At 41.8% G+C, this 25,255-nt stretch overlaps 1 protein-coding gene across 2 annotated transcripts in view; it reads right to left on the bottom strand.

The window, feature by feature from the left end:
- Rorb (RAR related orphan receptor B) overlaps positions 1-25,255 on the bottom strand; it is a 199,828-nt gene that overhangs the window by 10,302 nt on the left and 164,271 nt on the right. The window contains exon 10 of one of the 2 annotated variants that reach the window (XM_057779303.1): positions 10,069-17,453. The exons of the other annotated variant lie outside the window; for it this stretch is intronic. Coding sequence (XP_057635286.1) covers positions 17,298-17,453 — 156 coding nt within the window. The 3' untranslated portion in view covers positions 10,069-17,297. Of the gene's footprint in view, positions 1-10,068; positions 17,454-25,255 lie in introns of those variants that run through there. 2 annotated transcript variants of the gene reach the window in all.

Below are 25,255 nucleotides of genomic sequence, written 5' to 3'. Positions count from 1 at the left end.
AGAAGCCATGTTAACCACCGGTCATCTCAGGACTGTCATAGAATGTTTAACATGTAGCAAATTCTCCAAATGTGCTCAGGAGATGAGGGCAACGGATATGTCTCTTAGCTGAGTCCTGACTGCCTCACTTCTCTGATTCACTTCTCCCACAAAGCAAGGTGACACGATGCCCTTCTTTTATTGGGCACAAAAAGTTTATACTTGGTCTTTGGGGACAAACAGAAAAGTAGCTAACTGAATCTATATGAGGAAAAAAGATATTTGTTTTCAGTATATATCTGTGCTCTCTTTTTGAAGAGCCTATTTAAACAAACAAACAAACAAACAAACAAACTTTCTACCCCTCAAATTATCCCACAAAATAGAAACAGAAAGAACATTGCCCAACTTGTTTTATGAGGACACAGTTACCCTGATACCCAAACCAAAAAAAGACTCAGCAAAGAAAATTAAGGATCAATTTCCTTAATAATATAGATACAAGCATTTTCAATAAAATACTTGCAAAATGAATCCAAGAACACATCATAAAGATCATTCACTATGATCAAGTAGGCTTCATCCCAGAGATGTAAGCAGGAGTCAATATATATAAATCAATAAATGTAATCCACCCATATAAACAGACCAAAAGACAAAAACCATATGATAATCTCATTAGATATACAAAAGGTCTTTGACAAAAATCTGACGCTTCTTCATGATAAAAGTACCATAAAGATTAGGGATGCAGGGGACATACTTCAACATAATAAAGGCATTTTGCAGCAAGTTCATAACTTAAATGGCAAGAAACTCAAAGCAATTCCATTAAAATCAAGAACAAGACAAGGTTGTCTAGTTTGTTCATACCTAATCAAGACAGTACCTGAAGTATTTTCTCTAATAGCTAGAGCAATAAGACAACTAAAGAAGATTAAAGGGATACAAATTGGGAGGGAAAAAGTCAAAGTATCTTTATTTGCAGATGACATGATAGGATACATAAATTACCCTAAAAATTCTACAGGTAAACACCTACAACTGATAAACACTTCAAACAAAGTAGTTAGATATAAAACCAACTCACAAAAATCAGTAACCCTCATATATATTGTTGACAAGTTGACTGAAAAAGAAACAAGGAAACAACACTTCACAATAGCCTCAAACAATGTGCAATATCTTGAGCTAACTCTGACCAAGAAAGTAAATGGTAAGAGTTTTGCTCTTTGAATGGTCAGAACTTTGTTGGGTACAGTGGCACACACCTATAAACTGAGCACTCAGGAGGCATAGGTGGCAGACCACCGGGTCAGAAGCTATCCTGGTCTACAGAGTGTCTTCCAGGACAGCCAGGACAACACAGAGAAATCCTGTCTCAGAAGACAAAACAAAAACAAAACAGCCAAAAAACCTTCAAGACAATGAAAAAAGAAAATGAAGAAGATATCAGAAGATGAAATAATCTCCCATGGTCAAGGATTAATTTGATTAATATAGTAAAAATGGTCATCCTCCAACAGCAATCTATATATTCAATGCAATCCCCATCAAAATTCCAACACAATTCTGCATACATCTTGAAAAAACAGTTTCAATTTCATATAGAAACACAAAAACTGAGGATAGCTAAAATAATCTTGAATAATAAAATAACTGCTGGAGGCATTACCATTCCCACTTCTAAATTGTACTTGAGAGCTATGGTAATAAAAGCAACGAGGTATTGGTACAAAACGAACATGTTGATCAATGAAATCAAACTGGAGACCCAGTCATAAATACACACACCCACGACAACCTGATTTTTGATAAAGAAGTCAGAAAAATACACCGGGAAAAAAAGACAACATCTTCAACAAGTGGTGCTGGTCAAACTGGAAAGCTACAAATAGAAGAATCCAAATAGATGTGTAGTTATCACCCTGCACAAAACTAAACTCAAAGTGGATTAAAAACTTTAACATAAAACAAGATATACAGAACCTGATAGAAGGAAAAGTGGGGAATAGCCTTGAACTCATTGGCACAGGAAAAACTTCTGAACAGAACACTGCTGGCATAGGAAATATGAGCAACAATTAATAAATAGGACCTCATGAAACTAAGATGTTTTGTATGGCAAGGGACATTGTCATTTAAACAAATTGGCAGCTCCAGAATGGGAAAATATTTTTTACCAACTACATATCTGATAGAGGGCCAGTATCCAAAATAAATGAAGTACTCAAGAAACTTGTAAACACCGAGTCAGGCACAAATTCCTTATCTATAACAGTGTGCTAACTGCATGCTATGCTAAGGCAATGGTGCACAGAACTTGTTGGGAGGAATCAACTGTCTTAGTGAGGCTTTTTCTTGCTAAGAAGGGGCACCAAGACCACAGCAGCTCATAAAGAAAACATCTAGTTTGGGTGGCTGCTTACAGTTTCAGAGGTTCAGTCTATTATCATCATGATGGGAAGCATGGCAGCGTGCAGGCAGACATAGGGCTGCAGTAGTAGCTCAGAGTCTTATATGTTGAAGGCGACTGTTGCACTAAGCAAAGCTTGAGCCAAAGAGACCTCAAAGCCCACCCCCACGGTGACATACTTCCTGCAACTTGGCCATACCTACTTCAACAAGGCTACTACCCTTGGGGGCCATTTTCTTTCAAACTACCCCACCAAACAATATCTGATTTGACTGAAGACCCACTCTACCAGATGGAGCCCATGCCAACATAGCTTGGGTGACCAAGAACCTGAGACTAAATCGCCCAGGGTAAAACCAAATACTACTTACAATGGTTCTAAAACAAACAGACAGCTCAACAATGAAATGACTCCCAATGACATTCTGCTATACTCAGAATTCAGTGCCTTGTACAGCCGTCAGAGAAACTTCCTCCTGCAGCTGATGGGAACAACTACAGAGAGCCACAGGAGAGGAGGCATAAAGAGTGGAAGAGCCAGTGGGGATGAAGGACACCAAGGAAACAAGGCCCTCTAAACCTACACGATCCAACATGTGTGAACTCACAGAGACAGAGACTTGCGTAGAGCCTGCATCAGTCTGCACCATTTGGAAGGCCTTGAGCTGAAAGAGGGGATACATGCTTCCACCCAGAAGCTATCTCCAATTGATAACCACTTGAAAATGAAAATTTAGTTTCATCCAAGGGAGAAACAAACTACCTGGGGAAACAAACTACTTTTAAAAGCAGGCTGCATGCCCAGCAGTAGACGGCCAACAGAAAATGAACCGAGCTGCGTCTTTGAGGGCGCCTAGAATCATAATATAGTCTCAAGCCTTCCTTTTTAAAAATTACCTTATTTTTATTATAAGTAATAAAAATACTATTAAAATTTTGTTTACATATAATACATATGTACATAGACACATATTTTTGTTTTACTCTATTGGTCCTTGGTGTATATATTATGGCTTTAAGTTTAGTGTTTTTATGGGATTCCAGTATGTAAATGAGAAGGTCTGTGTTTCTTGTGCTTTTTCTTGGACTCTTTTCTTTGGTTTGTTTTGTTCAATTCCAATATGTTAGTTTTTGTTTCATCTTATTATATTTTATTACTATCCCACAGAAGACTGTTTGTTTTCTAATGAGAGACAGAAAGGAGGTGGATAAAATGGGAAGAGAGGAAGGAGCAGCTTGGAGGAGTTGAGGGAGGGAAAACCATAATCAGGATGTATTATATGAGGGAAAAAAATCTATTTTCAACAAAAGAAAAAAATAAATACAGAAAATATTCTACTGAGCCATCTTTCTGGGAAACTGGAGAGATGTTTGTCTTTCCTGGGGTGTGAGGAAGCATGCAAGACGGTGAAAGCTGGAAGGTGGATGGAGCTATCGACATCACACTAAGGACTCCTTTCTGGAACATGAATTGGGAAAAGCAACAGAACTGCCGCTTTGAACCTGTCTGGATAAGGGATTTAAGCTCTGCTTAGAAGTCACTAAGCATTTCCCAAGAACGACATCACTTAGAGGGCTCTGAAAGTTCAGATAAAATTACTTCTAGAGATTGACATTCTAATTCAGAGAGGAATTATAGCTGGGAAGGTGGATGCAGAGGAAGAAACTTAGAGCCTTCCACGTTCATCTAGAACAAGAAATCTTGATGAAGAAATCTTTAAAACAAAGAGGTTTTATATGAATGGTGTAGAATCAAGATGTGTGTGAAGGGATGCTTTTAAAATTAATTTCCTTTTCTTTCTTTTTTTCTCTCTCTTTTGGCTTTTTAGAGGCAGGGTTTCTCTGTGTAACAGCTCTGGCTTTCCTGGAACTCACTTTGTAGACCAGGTTGGCTTCAAACTCACAGAAGTATTCCTACCTCTTCCTCCCAAACTGGGTTAAAGGTGTGTGCCACCTCAAACTGACTAAAATTATTTTTCTCATTTATTAATTATCAGTTGCATATCATCCATATATTTGTGTTTAGAATACATTTTGGTCGCATTCATCCCCATATATTCCTCTCACCCCCCTTCCCCAGAACCCTTCTCCCTGTTTTACCTTTCAGTTTGGTTTCTGTTTTCGGTTTTGTTTTGAGTCCCACTAAGTTTAATGGGTCCACAGAGTGGGCATGAGAGTAGAGCTACCCAAAGGAGCATGGACAGTTTACCAGTGGCGACACCACTGAGAAACAATGATTCCCTCCCACAACCACCATCAGCCAACAGCTTCCCAAGGAAGGCCCACTCTGCGAGCCTGCCCGTATTCACAACTGAAGGATAACAGACCCAATCCTGCATGGGTACCCATAGCTGCTGTGAGTCCATTAGTAAAATGATCTTATCCTTCCCTGAAGACAGATGCTCTCATTTTTCACCTCCTCTTTTGTGATGTTCCCTGAGGCTTGGAAGGAGTGCTATGGCTGTTCCATTGAGGCATAAACACTCAATAGACGTTTATTTTTAGCACCTTGACCAGTCATTAGTCTTTAACCACAGTTTATTGCAAAAAGAAGTTGTTTTTGACCAAGGTTGAGAGTAGCACTACTCTATGGGTATAAAGGCAAATATTAAGGAGCCGTTTTATAATGTATTCATTGAATGGAACAGAGGCAGTAAGGTTCCCCCTTTGAGTCTATGATCTCCCCAGCCATGGGCCCTTGACTAGGTCCACAGTGATTAGGCATGGACTCCCTCTGCTGCAGGAAGCCCCAGGTCCAGTCCCAATACCATTGGCTGCTCTTTTAGGCAGTGTGTCATTATTGCAGCAGGAATCCATCCAAGGGATTACAACATTACCTTATTTGTTTGTACATTTGTTTCTTCATTTTGGTATTGTATGTGTGAACATGTTCACATGCCAAGACACACATATGGAGGTCAGAAGACCTTTTTTTTTTTTTTTTGAGTCAGTTCTCTCCTTCTACCCTTCAAGTGGCTTCCAGGGATTGAAGTCAAGTCGTCAAGGCTTGTGTAGCAAATGCCTTTGAATGCTGAACCACTTCATCAGTCCCCAAAGGATTATTTAAATGGTAAACATTTTATTTCACTGTCCAGGGTTAGAAATATCTTAGAGTATAATGGTTTTGAATACAAGATCAACAAAAATTTATGAAGTTCCTATGTGTGTCAGATTTCAGTCTCTGTAGTATGTGTCAGGGAATTTTAAGGTACCATCAACCTGAATTCCCTGGTCAATGATGTGGCTGTGGTTGGAGGAGAGAGGAAGTTCCTGTGAACCGAGAGATGGAAGGGAGGTTATCTATTGTGGGACAGTCCTTTCCAATTTTACCTTCTCTGCTCATCAAGCCTATCACATAGCTCCCAGTCAGCCCTCTTTCACCTAATCCTTCCAAAACCAGGGACAAGCCATATGACACGCTATCACCATGTGTTTGAGGATTGTAGGATTGTAGGCTTGCAATATTTGGTGAGAATGGAACATGCCAAGCAGAGGACTTGTCAACAAAGTCTCAGTGACACCAAGTGGTGTCCCAGAACAGATCATAGTGCTGGGAACTCGGCCGTCCTTCTACAAATCTCTGCTGCCTGTTGGTTCTAAAAGAGATTACAAATCCTCTCCTCCCTCCTCCTACTTAAATATTTTCTTTCCTGGCTGAGGAAGGAGCTGTGAAAGATTAGCACTTATATTTGAATTCTTAGTGTGACATAGGATGTTTTCTTCCTGGGTCACATTCATGGAAGGGGGAATGGCGTATTCGTGAGTGGCTAGCTGCATTTGAATCATAGAATTCCCACTTTACCTGTTTGCTCCTCCCCATAGTCTTTAACTAATTTGTTCAGATAGCTTCATCCTCTCTCTCTGCCTCTGTTGGTACTACTTTGATATGTGTCATTTGCATCAAGATCGTTCTATGTCATTTGTAGATTGGCAGTCCAAAATGAAGTTGTTCAATTAATACCATCGTTTTCCTGAAATCAACTTGAAGTTTTCAACATCTTGTTAATTGGGCGAGAAATCACAAGATATACACACTGTTTATTAAAGCATATGTTGAAGTCTTAACTTCTAGAAACTCAATATGTGACTTCATTTGGATCCAGGTTCTGTATAGTCATAATCATATGAAAAGGAGGTCATCAGATGGGAATAGTAGCCTTATAATAAAGGGAGAATGTAGACACAGACATACATACAAGCAGCATGTCCTATGTATGAGGATGAAGGCACAGAGATATTGGAACAAAGTTTCCGTAAATCTTACACAAAAGGTAGTAGAAATATTGCTTTAAAAGAGCCAAATACTGGGCAAGGAACAGAACAGTTCTTTTTTAGAGAAACTTTCTCAGAGGGAAACAATCCTGATAACATATTATTCTACAAAAGTGGGAGGACACACACTTCTGTCATTTAAAGCAGCCTGTTTGTGAGGCTTTAGCCCTTGAAAACTGGTACACGAGGATGGACACATTATTGACAAGAGCTTGACGGATAGAGGAAAATGGTTTCTTAAAGTGTTGCCACCCACGTGAGAAGCCTTGGGGTACCTGGAAGTTGCTGCTGAGCGCCTGTCTCCAGGCACTTAGACATTCTTTCACAATTCTAACTTAAGATAGAAATTTCCTTCTTTGGTGTCTATTATGAGACACAGCTCTCTTTGCTGGGCAGAGAACTCCGGAGCTCTGGGGCCAATTTTCCACCTCATAGAATCCCCCAAGATTAGGAATTACAAGGAGCCTGAATGCAGAGTCAGGAAACAGAGGGTGAACGTTTCCTCCCTTGGAGAACTTGGATGGCTCTGTTCTTCCTGCATGAGGGGAGGGACCATAGTGAGTTCAAACGCATAAATCATTTTGCATAAGCATGTCCTTTTATCCTGATGCTTTGATATTTGGGGTCTTGCTGTCCCTAGAAAGATTGTGCCCCTCCCCCAGACTAGCCAGATCCTTGGATAGGAAATGTCTTGCCTGTAAGTCCACTCTAAGCAAAGCAGTGACTCTAGACAGCAAATCCTAACTTCCTCCTTTGCTAAGCTTCCAGGAGTGCTGTGCCCCTATCTCCCTGGCCCAGTCATGCAAGGGCCAGGTAACAGACAACCTGTAAGAGCTCAGCATTCTAGAGACCACTGAAATCATACATACTAGCAGTGCCCAACCTACTTACCTGGTCACATCTATTCTTTCTCATAAAAATCCCAGAGTATGGTTCATGAACTCTAGACCGACAGCTGTGGAGCCTCCATGGGTCTGAAGTAGGTCCTCCATATGTGAGAGACAGTGGTGAAGCTATCTGAGGGGCCCCTGGAAGTAGGTACACGATCTATCCCTGGTGTATGAGCTAGCTTGTTGGAGTCCATTCCCTATGGTGGGATGCCATGCTCAGCCTTAATGCAGGGGGCAGGGGCTTGGTACCTCCCCAACATAATGTGCCAGACTTTGTTGACTCCCCAGCTGAGCCCTTACCCATGGGGAGGTAGGCTTGGGGGAAGGCAGGAGGGGAGGGAGGAGGGGTGGGAGGGAGAACCATGGCTGGAATATAAAATGAAATTAGAAAGAAAGAAAAGAAAAGAAAAGAAAGAAAGAAAGAAAGAAAGAAAGAAAGAAGAAAGAAAGATCCCAGTGTAGGATCCTGCTCCTATCTCTCCTTGTTTGCTCTCTCTGCCTCCTGATTGGCCCTGTAGCTTCTTTGACTCATCTTTGATGGACCCTACTTTCTGAGAACTCTGAGTCATAAACTGCCTTTCCTTTTTTACAATTAAAAATATTTGTTTAAAAATTTATATTTATGAGTATTTTACTTACATGTGTCTTGATGTACATGTATGCAGTGCCTAAGAAGTCAGAAGTCAGTGGCTCCCGTGGAACTCTAGTTACAGGCTGTTGTGAGCAGCCGATCAAATCTGGCTTCTTTGAGACATCTCTACAGCTCTGCAAATTTCCTTTTCAATGATGTAGCAACCACCCAATCTCTTGACCTTCCTTTTCCTGAATAATAGTGAAACCTATATTTTAAAATGCAAATAGCTACAAAACTATTTTGTAAGGTAGACACACACCTTTAATTCTAGTGGGAGGAAGATACAGACTCTATGAATTTGAGGGAAGCCTGGTCTACATAGTGAGTTCTAGGACAGCCAGGGCTACTCAATCCCGTCTCAACATTTCCTCTCTACCTTACTCTCTCCTCCTGCCACTAAAACAGTGACAGCAAGCAGCAGCAGCAATAACAACAACAACAACAACAAGAAAAACCTGTGCCTTAAATGCACAGCTCATAATATTCACCGAGATGGCATTCATAGTGGATCCTGTGTTCTGATCTTTGCCACTGGTTGTTCTGATGAGCTTCAATAAATAAACCTTGTGCTTAAGAGCAGACTAAACTGTGAGAGATGTTTGGGATTACAGACATTCTAGTTTGGGAAATGGCAGGCCAGGACGGAGGTCCTTCCAGTCCCCTTACTGTAGACTGATAGGACAAATGTGAATTTGCCTGTGCACTTAGTCTGAGTAGAAATAACTAGGAATAAAAATTAGACACAGACTAGATGTCCATCAACAGATGAATAAATAATAAAAATGTGGTTCATTTACACAATGTAATGTTATTCAACTGCAAAAAAAAAAAAAAAAAAACCAAAAAAACCAAAAAAACAAATCTTGAAATTCACAGGTAAGTGGATGGAGTAGAAACAAAAATCATCCTGAAGGAGGTATCCCAGATCCAGAAAGACCAATATGGTATGAATTTGCTCATATATGGATGCTAGCTTTAGATAGGCATGCTACAATCCCTAAACCATAAATGTTAGTTCTAGGACAAGGGAATGAGGGTGATCTCTCAAGTAAGGGGAATTAGAGTACATAGTTAAGGTGAGTCAGGAAGAGACTGGAATGGGAGGATTAACGGAGGGAGGGGAGGGGGGGAAGGGAGGGGAGGGGGCAACTAACACTAAGGGCCATTTGATGGGTCGTACGGAAACCTGCTACAGTAGAAGTTTTTTAAAGTATATACACTCATGAAAGAAATCTAAATGGCCATTACCTACTCTCCAGGATGGCGTCGAGCAAGAGTCAAAGCGTTTCTGGAAAGTTCTGGCTTCCGTGGAGCTACACTACGAACAAAACAGCAGCAGCACAGATCCTGAGACTTGCTCAGGAAACTTCATCATATATGAGGACTGTTTTCATTTGTTTCAAACTTGCTGCAGCTTTCCGCAGACTATACGAAGGGATTGCTTATGGCTCTGCAGGAGGTGGGGGACAGGGCAGGCTTCTTTTTATGCAAATGTTGAGAACAGAGCACTTACTTTTGAGAGATATAGGTCCTTTAACTGTACGACATAGCTGTGAGGAAGAACATCTCTTAGAAAAACACTTATCACCTTACCAAGGTCAAGTCGATTGCATTCTAGTAAGTTATTCAGTCAAAATGCACTCCAAGTCTTTTCTTCAAAAATCACTTTTCACGTAAGGCAGATATGGGAGACACAGAGTTTCTAGTGGAGCGATAGCCCATCAGTCATTCGAAAAAAGACAACTTTCGAAGCTAGAATCTCCAGGATCTTACTCTTAAAGCCCCGGTTATCTGTCCTCTCCACCCACTCCTTCTTGGTTCCCTGTGTGTGAAGAAAAGCACCAGGAGAGACTTTCATTTTCTTTTTCTTCTTTAATTTGTTCAGCATTGAAGGAGGGAAGGTCATAAACATTGATTGTCATTTACAGGAAACATTCAGAAATCATGTGTGCATTATCTGGGAATGCTAACAGTATTCAACTAATAATTTACAGGACATAAAATAAAAACGAACCCCATTACATTCTAAAGTAATATAAAACTCTCTTTAGCTGTTAGGGAGTGCTGCTTTAATCTATTATATTTATAATTAAAAAAATTCAATGCTTACTTCCTAAATGACTCAGGCTGCAGATTTACTCACATACACAGAAATTAGGGCTTATATATTAAACAAGGAGAGAGAGAGAGAGAGAGAGAGAGAGAGAGAGAGAGATCAGAAAATTGTAGATTTAAAAACTACATATACCACTGGGTTTATTGGTAGTTTGCCTTGCGCCCTACAGGTTGGTAAGAGTATATGGTAATAGCAAACTTCAGCTCCTGAAAAATCAGTGGTTGACTACAGGAGGCGTTGCTCTTTTTTTTTTTAAAAAGGTATACTTAGCTTTTCAGAATGAATGCTTTTATTTTACATACTTGTGGCAATGCGGCACCGGGGCACTGCCAACAGTGGTGTGCATGCTGAGGAGGAGGAGCAAGCTGGACCTCCTACCCTGCTCCTCTAGGTGCAGCCGCTGAGTAGGCACAGCCACACCCCAGACAGTCCTTGGCTTCACCTCTGGACTCAGTGGCTCTGCACCGTGGACTGTAGTCTGGAGCTATGGCAGAAGCGTTAAATCTCAGAACACCAGAAGGATAGGAAAATCATTTATCTCAATCCTAAAAGCAGGGAAGCATTGTCAGGGATTTCAAAAATATTGGAAAGTCTCATTTAAATCTAAATATCTTTTTATTTTATAAATCGATCATCATAAAATACTAGCCTTTTAAAGTCATATTTGGGATGCAGGGAAAGCATCAGTTTCACTGGCCCTGCTCTTGCCTATGTCGTTCCCTTCACCACATCACAGATCTTTCCTACCTCTCAGTCTCTTCCCAACCCCCTCCCCCAGCTTCTTTACAACATTTATTTGGTGGAGGTCAGTTATGGCTTCAGCGAATGAGTGGTCTGACCTCAAGTCATTAATACGAAATAAACACATACAAAAATATTTTGTTCATTAGAAAGCAGGGTTCGTTTTCCTTAAGCTAGTCCATGCAGAGCGGATGTGGACAGAGCCACTGGCCGTGAGGAGAGACGACGTCACTTTGACAACGGTCTCTTTTTTAGCGTCCCTTTCTCATATTTGCCAGTTTAGCTGGAGTTTGCAGGTCTTAGGCCAATCTTCCATACAGAATTCTTTGGAGCAGTTAATTGATAGCCTTGTTCCTTTCTTAGCTGTATTATGCAAAGAAGCATATACTTAACACCGATGACCTGTCAAGATGCTTAAACCGTTACAACCATTTTCCATTTAAAAAACTGAGAGGTACACAGCACTCAGGAAGGAAGCAAGTACATATTTTATCTTTGTTGTTTACCCCCCTCTAAAAAATCGTTACAAAGTCTTATGCTTAAACAGAGACATAGAAAAATCAGTGTATTCGCCGTCTCTAGATATTTACAGCAAAAATTGCAGAGACAGCGTACATTGTATTAGACTTCCCACAAGCATATATTAAAAGTAATTACATTTGAAAAAATATTTTTTTTTTTTACTTTTCCTCTACATTTCTACAATACATACTCAGTTTTCTGTGGGTGTATGTAGTTTTCATTCTTGGGCGTGTGCTAATGGGATGAAGCAAGTGGTGGTGTGCTCGGGTGTGGGGCTTGTGGCTTTCGGACATTCCTCGTGAGCGTCTATGAACGGCCGTGCTGGTGATGGGGGAGGGTTCACCATTAGCCATAGCCAGAGCGTAAGTGAGGTGAGCCTCATGCTGTCAACAGGGGGACAGACAACCTGCATTTCCCCTCGCTGGGCTTACTTAATTCCAGTCATCTTTGTGCTTTAGTTTTGGCTGTTAGAACAACCACTGGCCTGGCCTCTCTGATCCATGGGAGCTTGTGCTTTGGTCATTGAGAAAGCAACGGTTGTTGTGACCAGTTCACCTTGGGGAATGAATTTCAGCAGCTTAGGGCAAAAAGTGCACAGACAGACAGTTCCCACCTGCTGTGTAGGGACCTGTGACGTGCACTTTAGAATGGGGGGGGGGCGAGGATATTCCCATGATAGAATAAATTGCTCAGAAATGTCTAACTAAGAGACAGCGAGAAAGTGTCACAGATTTGAAGCCATACATTTAAGGACACATGGACAGGCTCAGAAACATGCAAGTTATACATCTGTCTTTCAGGGAAAAAAAATGGACAAGAAATCTGGTTCTCTCGGCTCCTTCACGGCAGAGCTCGTCAGGACACATGGAAGTGTCTTTTGTAAGCCGTCATTCAGCCGATTTGCCTCCATCTTTCGACCGTTATTTTGTTCAAGCCACCTGTTATTATATCTTTGAATAATGATGAGTAAATATTGAAACTAAATTGAGAATGAGAAGGACAAGATCTCTCCTCTCTCCCTCTGTACTAGCATACTTCCAACATCGCTCTCCGTCAAATCTGACCTGATTGGTTCTAGCAGAACAGACCTCTAGATCCGATATTTGATATCAACTGGAGGCCGCAAATTGACAGTCTATGAGCCTCTTCGGCTCAGAGATGTGTTTGTTTGGTCTGCGCTATGCTCAGTCAGCTGTCAGCATTTCCAACCTGAGACAGCTTACATAATTCAGAAGCACGGTCAGCATACAACCTCGGCTGAATGGTGGCTGTCCTATCCTAGGTAGGGCATTTCCTTGCCAGCTTAGTTTGACTGATACACTATTTGCATCCACTCCTTGCCACTCTGGGGGTTTTGAGCTTTCAACTCTTGATTTAAACAGGCAGGCACCTCTGGTTCTGAAACATGCTTCTCTTGAAAAGAAAAAGTATTAGCAACCTGTTTCCAAAAGACCCCCTGGCTCCCCACACCAGGCCTTTCTTCTGGCTACGCATGTACCAGCAGTTGCAAAGAGAACATCAAATAGTACTTCTTCATCTTGGTGGCGTTTCCCTCCTCTTCATAAAGGGACTCTGCAGAGGCTTCCCTCCGAATGTACAAGAGCTACCGCTATCATTCAGTGCCTGGCAGAGCCGAGATATCCTTGCCTGAGCCTACTGCCTTTTGTCATAATTTTACTAGAAACAATAGTTAAAACACACAGGGGGGGGGGAGAGAGAGAGAGAGAGAGAGAGAGAGAGAGAGAGAGAGAGAGAGCCAGGAAGAATGATTTAGACAGCAGCCAAATATTTCCTGCTTCTGGAATAAAGAGAGACTAAGGATGTGGAACAACACTGACATTACTTGTTTCTGTCTGGTGGCTTTGAGAAAAAAGAAAACAAAAACAAACAAAAGAAAACAAAAACCAAACAAACAAACAACGGGAACATTTTAGGTTGTCCTCGGGGCCTAAGAGTTGTTTTAGAATTGGAACCCCTTATTGTGGAGAGTCAGTGAGAACTGGCCATGCATCTTCAAGGCTTTCTCCAAACAGTTTAGCTTGACTGCTGGGATATAACCTGCTTGATAAGGCAGTCATGATGTCCCCTGATGCCTCTTGTTAATATCCAGTTGGGTAGACTCTCGAGTCTCCCAGCTATTGCAAGAAGAATCTAATCACCTAAGACCATAATATTCTCTGCGTTTTACTTAGAGATCCTTTAGCTCAGAGCCCTGAAGAAAGCATTAAGACAAACAAAATGCGGAAAGTGTGCTTGGAAAGAATAACCTGACCTTCAATGTCTAACCTGGGAATAAAAGAACCCACAGAAAACCTGACACAAAGATAGACCAAGTCACAGACTGCGTGGCCATCCATAACTGTCAACCCAGATTCGAAATCTCTGATTCTCCCTCCAAATTTTGCCTTTCTTTTTACAGAGTCCGGATGCCCTAGAATTGTCACTCACATAGTCTTTCAGTTCTGTCTGTTGACAGTTAGATCCCTGCATTTCTTTTGCTAAGGACTTACACAGGAATTCTGGATTAATTGGGAGAGAAGCGGGGCAGCTTGGTTGTTTTGTTCTTTGCTCATTTTAGAGACTGAAACTAATGTCTTTACTTGTGTAAGACTTTCAGGCAGGTCCAAAGGAGAGTGGGGGGCATTCATTTTCTTACATGAAGCCACTGTGGTTGGTCTGAAGCCTTTTAGAGAGCGTCTCTCCCTGGCATGTTCAACTTATGCCACGTAGATTTTATTGTCATTTTCCCATTTTATCCCTTCCACATTTCTAGATGATTTTTTTTTCTTAATGAAACATCCCTGAGCAGATTCAGTGCAACATCTGCATCAAGCAGTGATTGTCATCCTTGAGGCGTGACAGAGACTACAGACCCCAGTTCCTTCTTCCAGTGTATACCTCATCCTAACACACTGTGAGCCTCGGCCAGGTCTCAGGAGAAGGAACAGCTTGCGGAGACTGTGTGTGGTAAAGAGAGTTTTTCTTACTGAAATTTCATGCAGTCACTGAGATGTTCCAAGGGCAGTGTTTAAAGGCTTTCTTACCATCAAAAACATGACTTGATTCTCTTTTAAGGGAAAAGTTGGCAACCACAGCCCAAACTGGTGCGCTCTCCTTCAGATGGAAAGTGGGCTGTGCCTGGACTGGTCACCACTGTCTGGTTCTGGTTCAGTTCCTAGCTGCTTCCTCTCCCTCTGCTTCAAAGGGTAGTGCTGCCCCAATGAAATGCTAGCACTAGTGGAAATGACACAATTTCAAAACCAGTACCCCCTGAGGCAAATGTGGGGAGCAATCTTTTTCCTACACCGCCCGTGGGGCAAAGGAGGAAAAAATTCGCAGCTACTTCGCCAATTGAGCCGATGAAAATCCTCTAAGGTAAACTGGAGGCAACAATGATTCCCTTTGCAGCCGAGTGGGATTTACCGGCTGACAATGGGAAACACTGAGCCAACAGAACAATGAAAACGAAGTTTGACATGAGTTCAAAGCTCAAAGGGGAACGCCAAGTAGACACAGTAAGCCTTGCCTATCACAAGCCAATCATAAAACATACATTGCATTTGGAAGTGGCTTGGTTTAATTGAGTGCCTTCCATTACCCTGTTTTCCTAGCAATCAGAAAAGTATCTTTCCATTAGAAGGAAATATGACTCTTGGAATTAATTCTTTATACAAAGAGCTAGCAAGAGTGACATTTACACCAAAAAGAACTGAGTCCCTGTAGCGGCATAATAAGCAGTCTACAGCTGTCTTCTCAGAACCAAAGGTAATTTGGTTCGATGTAGTTAAATTAATTGAATATAACAGTGGTTGAGAAAGAGATTCATTATTTTAAAGCCTTTTTGTTTTCCCCCAATGGCTTGGAATTCATCAATCATGAGGTGAGAAAAGCCTCTGTTTTCTAAAAGGAAAGACTAACAGCACTGTTTAGATCATCCGCCAGAGTTCCAAGGCATTTTGGCGATGACTCTCAACCAAGAACTTCAGGAGAATGTGAGAGATCGAAAACAAATAAATAAAGCAAGCAAAAATCCAAACTTTCTATTAATGGAGATTTACAGAGTAGGTGCATGCGCGCACGCGCGCGTGTGTGTGTGTGTGCACGTGCGTGCGTGTGTGTCCAGGGAGAACAGGGCAGGTTTTTTTAAGCTAGGGCCTGTGCCACACTTACAGTAATCATAGCTTTTGGTGTCTCATACACAAATGTGTCCCTTAGCTGCTTTTTCGAAAGTCTTAGTTTGGACTAGATCACACTGAAGGCCTAGGCCTTCCAGGAATTAGAAGAACAAATGGCTTCAAGCCCATGCTTTCTGGTACTTAATTTCATAGATGTGTGGATGAAGAAACTGTAGAGGACACCCTTTCATTCTGTTCTTTTAAGTGGCTAAGAACTAACCAGTGTGGACAGAGGAGGTCTTTTAAATTTGTGTAGGAAAGGATTTTGGCTTTGGGATATATCAGTCTCATAAACAAAGCATTTTTTCTAATCTTTTGAACTTTTGCTCTATTTTTATTAGATAGCATTTTGAAGTTGAAAACATTGGAGACCCCAGGCTCTAGACTGTGTTCTCCTTTCTATCAGCATGTTTTCTAATAAATAAAATGAGTATGAATTTAATTTACCTTGCATGTTCTATTTCTTTCTGTTCTTTGGGAGAAGATGGCTAGACAGTATTTACACAAAATGACACTGGGACCTTGTTTTACACTACTAGTTTGATATTTCTGAAAACACTGATGGTGGTCATAATTTATAGACTGATTTTTTTTCTTTTTGTTAAAGAAATAATTAGCATCAAAGTTGAGTTTCACAATTTTAAATCCAAATCCAAAGTGTGTGTGTGTGGGGAATCTCAGTATTTTATATTCTGTATAATAAGAAATATTATTGTCTGGTTTACAGACCGATTTGTGAAACAGGAAAATGACTTCAAATCCCATTGCACCCCAAACCCTATGTGCCATCTTGACAGGGCTTTGAAGTCATTGACAGAAACGAAGCTTTTAGAAAGCAGTTATATGCTACACCGATTCCTTTGTAGACTTGCTTCCGAATGGGTACTATCCTGTTGTTATGTGTGGATGAAAACTCTGGCTGGGAAAAAAAAAACCTTGATTGTCTGACATAAAAGTAACACATAACAGAAAGTAAATCACATGAGAGCCTGACCAGACCTCCATTGCTAGCGGGCATGGCATTTGAAACCACAGTGCATGAATACGTAATAGTCATATATAATACTCTGACATATTATATATTCATTACATACATGCACAGTACTTTCCAAGACAGTTACAGATTTCCACATGCATCAACTATCTAAAAACATAGAAGTAGGTAAATCCTAGTAAGTGGAATTTTCTTAAATTATATTTGAACAATCAGCAGGAAAAGTAGTCATGTGAAGGACGGCTCTGTTCTTGTATATATCTACAATAAAATTCTATAAACAGTTGTCTCCAAAACATACCCGAATAAAATTAAAAAAGATAACACCCAGTGTCCTATATTTGTATATTTATGATCATTTCAAAAACAAACAAACAAACAAAAGAGCCCCACTCAGGTGCATATTTACATTCTTCAAACTGTAGCGGTGAAAAATAATTCTATTAAGTGCAGGACATTCCTAATGTTGCAGTAGTGACATTTTCTTAAGTCTCCATGAACACATTGCTTTTGTCTTAACGGCGATGCATTCCGTGACTCTGAGAGTTCTCAGCCCCTTCATTTGCAGACCGCGGCACAGTCAGGATTAAAGAGCTCCTTGTACAATGGAGGAAACAGTGTATTCACTATGTCTGGATGAGATTGCTTAAATACCTGCAGCTTCTCCCCATGCAAGTTGCAGACTGCTGTGATAGTTGGTATCTTGGCTATTAACTGCAGAACACAGAGACAAAGGGAGACAAAGAGGGAAGCTCGTTAGTGGACTGTCTTGTGAATTAGTGGCTTTCGGGGGACCCGGATAAAGGTAAATGGCTCTGGAAAAAGATGTGCAGAAAGAGAGAAGGCTCACTTTCAGCTTCCCTTGAAAAGAAAACAAAAACATTCCTCATCCCATGGTCTGAAGAAAAAAAAAGAGAGAGAGAGAAAGCAAGCAAGGAGGGAGGGCTAAAGCCCCCTGGTTCATTGTTCTGAAATAAAATATGCACAGGAGGCCTTCTTGTTTAGTAAGTGTGAGTGGGTGCTGAGCAGACAAGCTGTCTGAATAGGAACCGTGCTTCCCAACAGTCAAGGACAGCGCGACAGTGCGATCTGAGGCACTTTCTGGCTCAGTCTTTTCACTTGTAAAATGGGCTTGTTAGTCCTGTCTTTCTCTTTGAGTTAGGTGGACTGAGTAAGGAAATTGATTTGAAAGTGTTCAGGAATCTGCAGGTATGAAATGCAATTGTTAACTAATAGTATTATTATCTGTCCTTTCCTGCAGACGTCTGGGCCATGCATATCGTATTTCTAAGCTTTGAAGGATGATCATATTAGGAAAGGAAAGGACACCAGTATGAGGGATGACACAAAGGCAGAGGAGGCTGTTGGAGGGAGGGATGGGACCAGCAGGAAGGGAGCAGGGAAAATAGAGAGGGCAGTGGGCACACATATAGTGAAGTACACGGTGCGCATGCATGAAGGTGATATAATGGAGTTTATTATTTTGTACACTAATTAAAAAATCTGTTTGAGGTCTTATGATTATCTGCAATACTTGGAAATCAAACTCACTAGAGCTACCTGTACCTCCCTAATTGTTTTTCACTCTGATGCAGAAAATGAGACTATGTTTACTCAAGAAAGTCTGAGAGGTACTGGCTTTGAACATCTTTAGAGAAGTATTTTACAAACAAGTGGAGGACTAGCCTATAATCACCAGGCTTTGATTAAGTCTTCTCTCCCTTCTTCTTGCTCCTCTTCCTTCTTTTTTTGTGCTGAAGATGGAACCAGACCCTTGGACATGCCAGGCAGGTACTCTACCATGGAGCAATATCTACAGTCAGCATGTACATGTGTATGTGTATATAAAATCATTATATTATACACAATCATAATGATCTCCACTGTGCTACATGCTATAAAGGTCTTAGGAGATGAACATTTCTGATGTTACACTTGCTTACACCCATCTTTTAGTATCAAATTGGCTTAAGCATATGCTCCTATGACAGTATTCCCGTCAGGATCAAGATAAACTTTCCTACAGGGAACACTCTTATTAAAGGTAAGTGTGGTAGTTCACCCAGCTGCTTGAAGATGGACTGCAAAGTGACAATGATAAAACACAGTCCCTGTGTCCCTCTCCCACCAATAAGAATACTTTTCAGCCTTTGAAGTAGAGCAGCAAACAGATAATTACCCGGTGGTTCTTCAAAATCAGAAATTTCCCCTCTTCCTCTAACTTCCCTTTTAAGCACTAATTATTCCGTACCGGTACACTAAGAAAGGAGAAGCCGGCTTAGGAGCAGAACTGCTGACACACTAAAGGCATCTAGACAACATCTTTACAACGTGAGGCTTCAAACATCCAAAGATGTTTGAGGCTTCTGGCTCTGCAACCTAGCTGTCTCTGCTGCTGTCTGAAGAAAGGCTAGGCACGAAAACAGGTGGAATCTTTGTTGTCGATGTCAGACTTCAGACTGAGAATCAAGGCTGTATCTTCAACAGTATGAAGTACATTCCTTTCCTTCATGATAATTTACAACAGTTAACTGCATGTTTACTTTATAGCGAGGCTTCACTAGACACTGAATGCACAAAACTATTAGCGATTAGTAGCCCATAGTGTACTTGTTAAGACAACTGGAGATTAAGTTACCATAGTGATTAACAGGGAGAGAAAAACTGTGGTCAGAGTGATGGGTGGTAGATATGCGGATGTCCTAATTTCTTGTAACAAACCCTCCCTAAGAACGTGACAGTCAATCTGAGCAGGAAAGGAAAAGTGAGAACTGTGCAGGCTCTTGGATAGGGAAACCAAATATGCCCAGGGCTGGGGCAAAGATGCTGGGCATGTAGTGTGCCGAAAGCAACTTAGGCTTTACTGAGGCAGTGGGTGAGCATGAATTTGGGGTTGATGGTGATGGAGAGATGTGCACAACCAGAATATGGCAGCTCTTATGGTGTATGTCACAGTCTTTGGCTTTAAACATAAGCGAAGATGACCAGAAGACAATTCTGAAAGACTCACTTTGAGTCTGGGTGTCTTTTGTATATTTTTATATGTAAACAGTTTATAAGTGTCCACTTAACTGGGGCCCTTATTGAAGCTTTCTCTACCAGCCGCCGCCGCCGCACACAGAAGGAAACGGCAACAATTTAGAAACACTCCTTGCACATTACTGGGCTCCCTGAAATAGCTATCGAATGCGGAGAAACTCTGAAAGCCTTCTATAATCATCTACTGTTGAACTGATGATCGGCAGTGCTGCCGAAACTTCCAGATGCAACTGTGAAATGAGTGCCAATCTTTAGTGTGACAAGCATCGCTGAAGTGCTTCTTCAAAGTGCAGATCACCGGGACCCTCTCCCAGGGATTCAGTTGCAGTATGTCAGATTCCATGGTTGAAGTAAACATCCCTTGTGAACACTCATGTCATGAGCTGGTGGAATAGGCGCTGAGAAACAGTGCCTTGGAGGCTCACATTTTGTGGGGGAAGAAAAAAAAACTTTAAAAATTGACAAGTAAATTCTGTATTCTCTCTCATTCGGTCCTATTCCCTGAGCGTCAAGTAGGTACTTTCAGGTGACAAAGACATTTTCATGTTTGCAGGGGGAAGACTATATTTGCTCCTTCTACTATATGGGGAGGGACAAGTTGGGGGTCCTTGGTGACATACAGGCTTTACATGGAGAGGATAATGGATACAGGGCTTTGGAATCGGGTTGTCTGTGCTGAGATCCTAGCACACTTCCACTCAAACTTATGCAATCTTGGCCAACTTGTCTAATTCAGCATCCTCATTAGCCTGATATTGCGTTAGGGTTCCTATCGCTGCAATAAAACACCATGACCAAAAGCATCTTGGGGAGGAAAAAGTTTATCTCAGCTTACAGCTTATTAAGTCCATCACCGAGGGAACACAGGTCAGGGACTCGGGGCAGAAACCTGGGGGCAGGAACCGAAACCGAAGCCACGGAGGAGTGGTGCTTACTGGTTTGCTGGCTCCGCCTGCTTTCTTATACCATCCAGGACCACCCACCCCTTGCCAGACTGGCCCACCCACGTCAATCATCAATCAAGAAAATGTTCCACAGGCTTGATCATAGGCCAAGCTGGTGGGGACATTTACTCAATTGAGGTTCCCTCTTCCAAAATGACTCTAGTCTGTGTCAAGCTGACATAAAAACTAGCCGGCACAGATGGTAACTATAACATTTCCTGCTTCAGAGGGAGGTTGACAGGATTTAACCAGTCAATACACGTGGTTTTATAGTGCTCCCTGCCGCCAGCTGACGACACACATGATGGCTATTGTATTAGCTTCTTTCTAGCCATTGCAAGCAAAATTCCAGAGAGCAACGTCATGTGTAGGATACTCATCTTGGGTCACAGTTTCAGAAGCGTCAATTCGTCATGGCACTGAGGGCGTGGGAGAGAGGGAATTTTGTCAAGTCAGGCAGCTAGCAGAGTGTGTGTGAGGGGCAGGTATTACAATGCCGCTGGCCTTACTTTATTTTGACCTCATTTCCTGGGTTCTTTATTTTTTTGCAGGTTCCCTGTGATGGTTCAAATGAGAATGGCCCCCCAAACCCCAGATATTTGAAAGCTTAGTCACTTGTTTTGGCAGGTAGGGTTGTTTTGGGAAGGATTAGGAGGTGTGGTCTTGTTGGAAGAGGCATGTCACTGGGGGTGGCCTTTCTGGTTTCAAAAGCCCATGCTGGGTCCAGTCTTATTCTCTGCCTCCAACTTTTGGATATGGTTGTAAACCCTCAGCTACGGCTCCAGAGCCATGCCTGCCTATCTGCTGCCAAACTGACTCCCTGCTGTGATGGCCATGGACTCCCCCTCTGAAACTGTAAGCAAGACCCCATTGAATGCTTTCTTTTATAAGTTGCCTTGGTTGCAGTGTCTCTTAATAGCAATAGAAAAGTGACTAAGACATTTGCAGCACATTCAGGATGAATATTTCTCCCTCAGGTAGTCCTCTCTGGAAGTGCCCTCCCAGATATACAGCCGTGATTCCTAATCCAGTCAAGTAGACACTGAAAGTAAGCTGTGATGCTCCCAGTTCCACATATCACTTCCTCCAAGGGGTGAAAGGGTTAAGGTCACGCTCTTCAGTCTTAGCATGTGAGTAGCAGAGACCCAATTTAGTCATTAGCTAAGCACCAAAGTCTAAGTCTGAGCACATTGCATGTTATTTCGTGGGAAAATTAGCCGTTTGCTTTTATTGGAACGAGTGTGCAAAATCATGACTATTTTTCATTTTTTTTGCTCATTAACTGATTATAGACTAGATCCCAGTGCTATGGTTCTTCCTGTCATCGCTACTTCTGTTATAAAGGGATCATATGGGAAATTAAAAGCACAGAGTAGGACTGGACTCTTGATGGCTTCTCATTTGACTAGAGATAGGGAACTGTATGTCTGGTTTTAGAAAGTGAATATCGACTCGTTGCCTCTTTCTGCAAAAAATTGGCAGAGCCTGGCTCATTCAGTTCTGTCTCCTGTATGGGGTTTAAATACATTTCCTATTGTTCGTCTGCAGAATGGGCTGACTAGCTAACAAGCACTGTCAGCAAATAACCCCGAGAAAGCTAGAGAGCTTTATCAGACGCTATGGTCTCAGCAGCGGCTGGTGGAGATGTCCCATCAACTGTGGGCATGGAGGTGCTGGCGTGGCATCACAACTCTGCAGGCACAGTAGGTTAGGAGGCCATGCAAAGACAGTGACAAGCAGTTGGCAGCGCCCAGAAGGGCCCAGTGGAGGAAGCAGCAGGCAGGCACTTATTGTTCATTAATATTATGTACTGCAGCTGGGGACCCCCGTTTCAAAGGGCGCTCAGAGCAGCCTCAGCAGCAGTCAATGGTTCAACATCTTTTGAAACAGCTGGGGAGGTGATGCAGAAGCACTCGGAGATGGAGGGGGTAGTCAGTTTGAAGCCATCGTGAAATTCCTTCACATTCAAATAATCCTCTTCGCAGAGCTAGACAGAAGATCTATAAAAGGGCCTCCCACATCCCGTTCTTATAAGAAGGAAGCTGTGGCTTCTGTCTACGGTGGTGTACAAGAAGAGAAGGCGCTCTCTGAGAAGAGATAACAATCCTACGCTTCTCTCCAGAGAGTGGTTTTGTGAGAGAATTCACATTTTTTAAAAGTGGTACATTTGATGTTGGGAAAATGGGACAAGCAGAGGGTAAAACTAGCTGTCAGGATGTTGTCTCTCCTGACACAGGAAACCAGCGATGGTTTGATCAAAGTAGAAGAGGGAGAGGCTGAACGCATCCATCTCACCTGTCCAGGTCCACATTTCTTTTTTGATTTTTGTGCAACCAGACCTAGGCATTTGGACTGAAATAATATGGAGCTTGAGATTCCTTTCCATGTCATAAACCTCTTCCCTTCCTCTCCTCTGCCCATTCTTGACATCATGTTGTGGCACATCTTCTTTCCACCTAGCCTTTGGGGGGATGACATTAGATGCGGGCATTTGTCTCACTAAGACTGGGATTTAGAATCAGACTTTAGCCCAAGGTATTTTCTAAATGTAGCCAAGACTACAAGTCACGTAAGATACTCAGTGTATCTCCCCATAAGGACCAGGAACCAAAGAGCATTGGTATTCATACACACACACACACACACACACACACACAGAGAGAGAGAGAGAGAGAGAGAGAGAGAGAGAGAGAGAGAGAGAGAGAGAGGTAAAGAGACACAGAGACAGGCACACATAGAAAGAAATAAAATAGATACCTCAAGATGGATAAACATGGGGTGGAAAATCTTAAGGCTTTCCAATTCCATTATCTTCATGAGTGTAAACTTTTTTTTTTAAACTTTAGATTCTGTCATACCTTTCTACTGCTTCATCTCAACTCATTTTATTTTTTAGTACAGTTAAACTCGACTCATGTTACTTGTAACTAAAGAACCCCAAATGGATACACCACCCTGCAACTTGAGGAGTAAAGAGTAATCTACCGAACTCTTCTGTTTTACAGATACTTAATCTGACGGCCAGTGCCTGGAATTCTGTGGTGCCGGCCTTACAGAGTTTACCAGTCCATTGTAAGCAGCTACAATAGACTGCCCCAGTCTGGTCTCTTCCAGGAGTTCCTGGAAGAAACTGCCAAGGCACTGTTCGCCATGTTCTCCTGGCTCCTGAACTCATAACAAATGCAGGCTGAAGGGGCAAACTATCCCAGGAGAGAACTGTGTTCCGTGAATAATGATTTGAAATTTAAAACTTGTGGACTCTGTTAAGGTGTTTTATATAATTCTGCCTGTTCTTGCATTATTTTACTATGTATTTACAGCTGTGTAGAAGCCCGAGGGGAGCTTCAGGGATGCCCCAGATGTGGTTACACAGGTATGTTACATTGTGATATTATTCACTGAGCGATATAAGACATTTGAAAAAAAAATAGAGACATTTAAAGCTGCAGAACAAATTCCTAGTCAAATAGAAAAGAGGATAGTGAGACTGAGGACACAAGCCACAGCTTCTGGGCAGGGCTGTCTTATTTTCTGGTAGTACTGACTGTTGTTTTCAGGTGAGCTTGACACCTATTATCTAGTTACTCAGCTAGGAAGTCTCAGGCCTCCACTAAAATTACATGCGTGGAAAGGATACACACAAGGCCTCAACAACCTGTTATTAGCCAGAGTAGTGTCTGTTTCTGACCCCACGGAATATGCAGGGAAAGACAGCAGGAAAGGCTTTCTGGTTTCCCTGGCTCCTTCAGTATTTTCTGCATGGACTCTAGGGGGCCAAATGCTTGTTTTTTCTATGTTCATTTCACAATGGCCTTGTTGATACCGGGTCCTCATGAGAGGATACATCAACACTTAGCTGAGAGTGATCAGGAATGATAGAAGCAAGGCCTCAAACACCGACATGTAAAACAGGGTTAAGATTTCTATCTTTTAAGCTTTTCTCTAGTAACTTATATTCTTATAATAGAAAGATGAGGTCCTTATGTTCAAGAAATGGTTTTCTTATCTTATACTAGAAATAGGCAAAGGAATTAAGAAGTTACTGAGTCTGTTAGCAATATCTTTCCCAAGCTCAACCTAGTGCAGGACTCCTGGGAAGGTGGAAGCCTTTGAAGGGGGATGTCTCTGAGTTAATCAAACATTTAGAAGTGGGAACCCACAAATTAATTGCTTAGCTACTGGTAGTGGCTTAGGTATAAATTTTGACTCTCCTGTTCACACACTGGTCTACTCTGGGTAAGGTACAGGATTGCTTGAGTTTTCAGTTTCCTCTTTCATAAAGTAAGATAATAAGAGTATAACTTTGAAAACTCAAAGTCAGCCTATCTGGAGCTCTCAGGGCAGTGTTGCACACAACAAAATTCTCAGTCACTCTGAACTATTCTTTGCCTTGGCCACTCGTGTGATTTTGATGATTCGTTGTTTTTTATTGTAATCATTGCAGTGCTTTGTTTCATCCTCCGCGTCATATGACATGATATCTCATATACACAGATATTGAACATGCTATCTGTAATGAACATTTGTGAAGTC

This window comes from Chionomys nivalis, chromosome 8 (genome assembly GCF_950005125.1).
Source record: "Chionomys nivalis chromosome 8, mChiNiv1.1, whole genome shotgun sequence".
Taxonomy (NCBI): Eukaryota; Metazoa; Chordata; class Mammalia; order Rodentia; family Cricetidae; genus Chionomys; species Chionomys nivalis.
The sequence above is the reverse complement of the archived record's forward strand: the minus strand, read 5'-3'. Positions and strand labels throughout refer to the sequence as shown.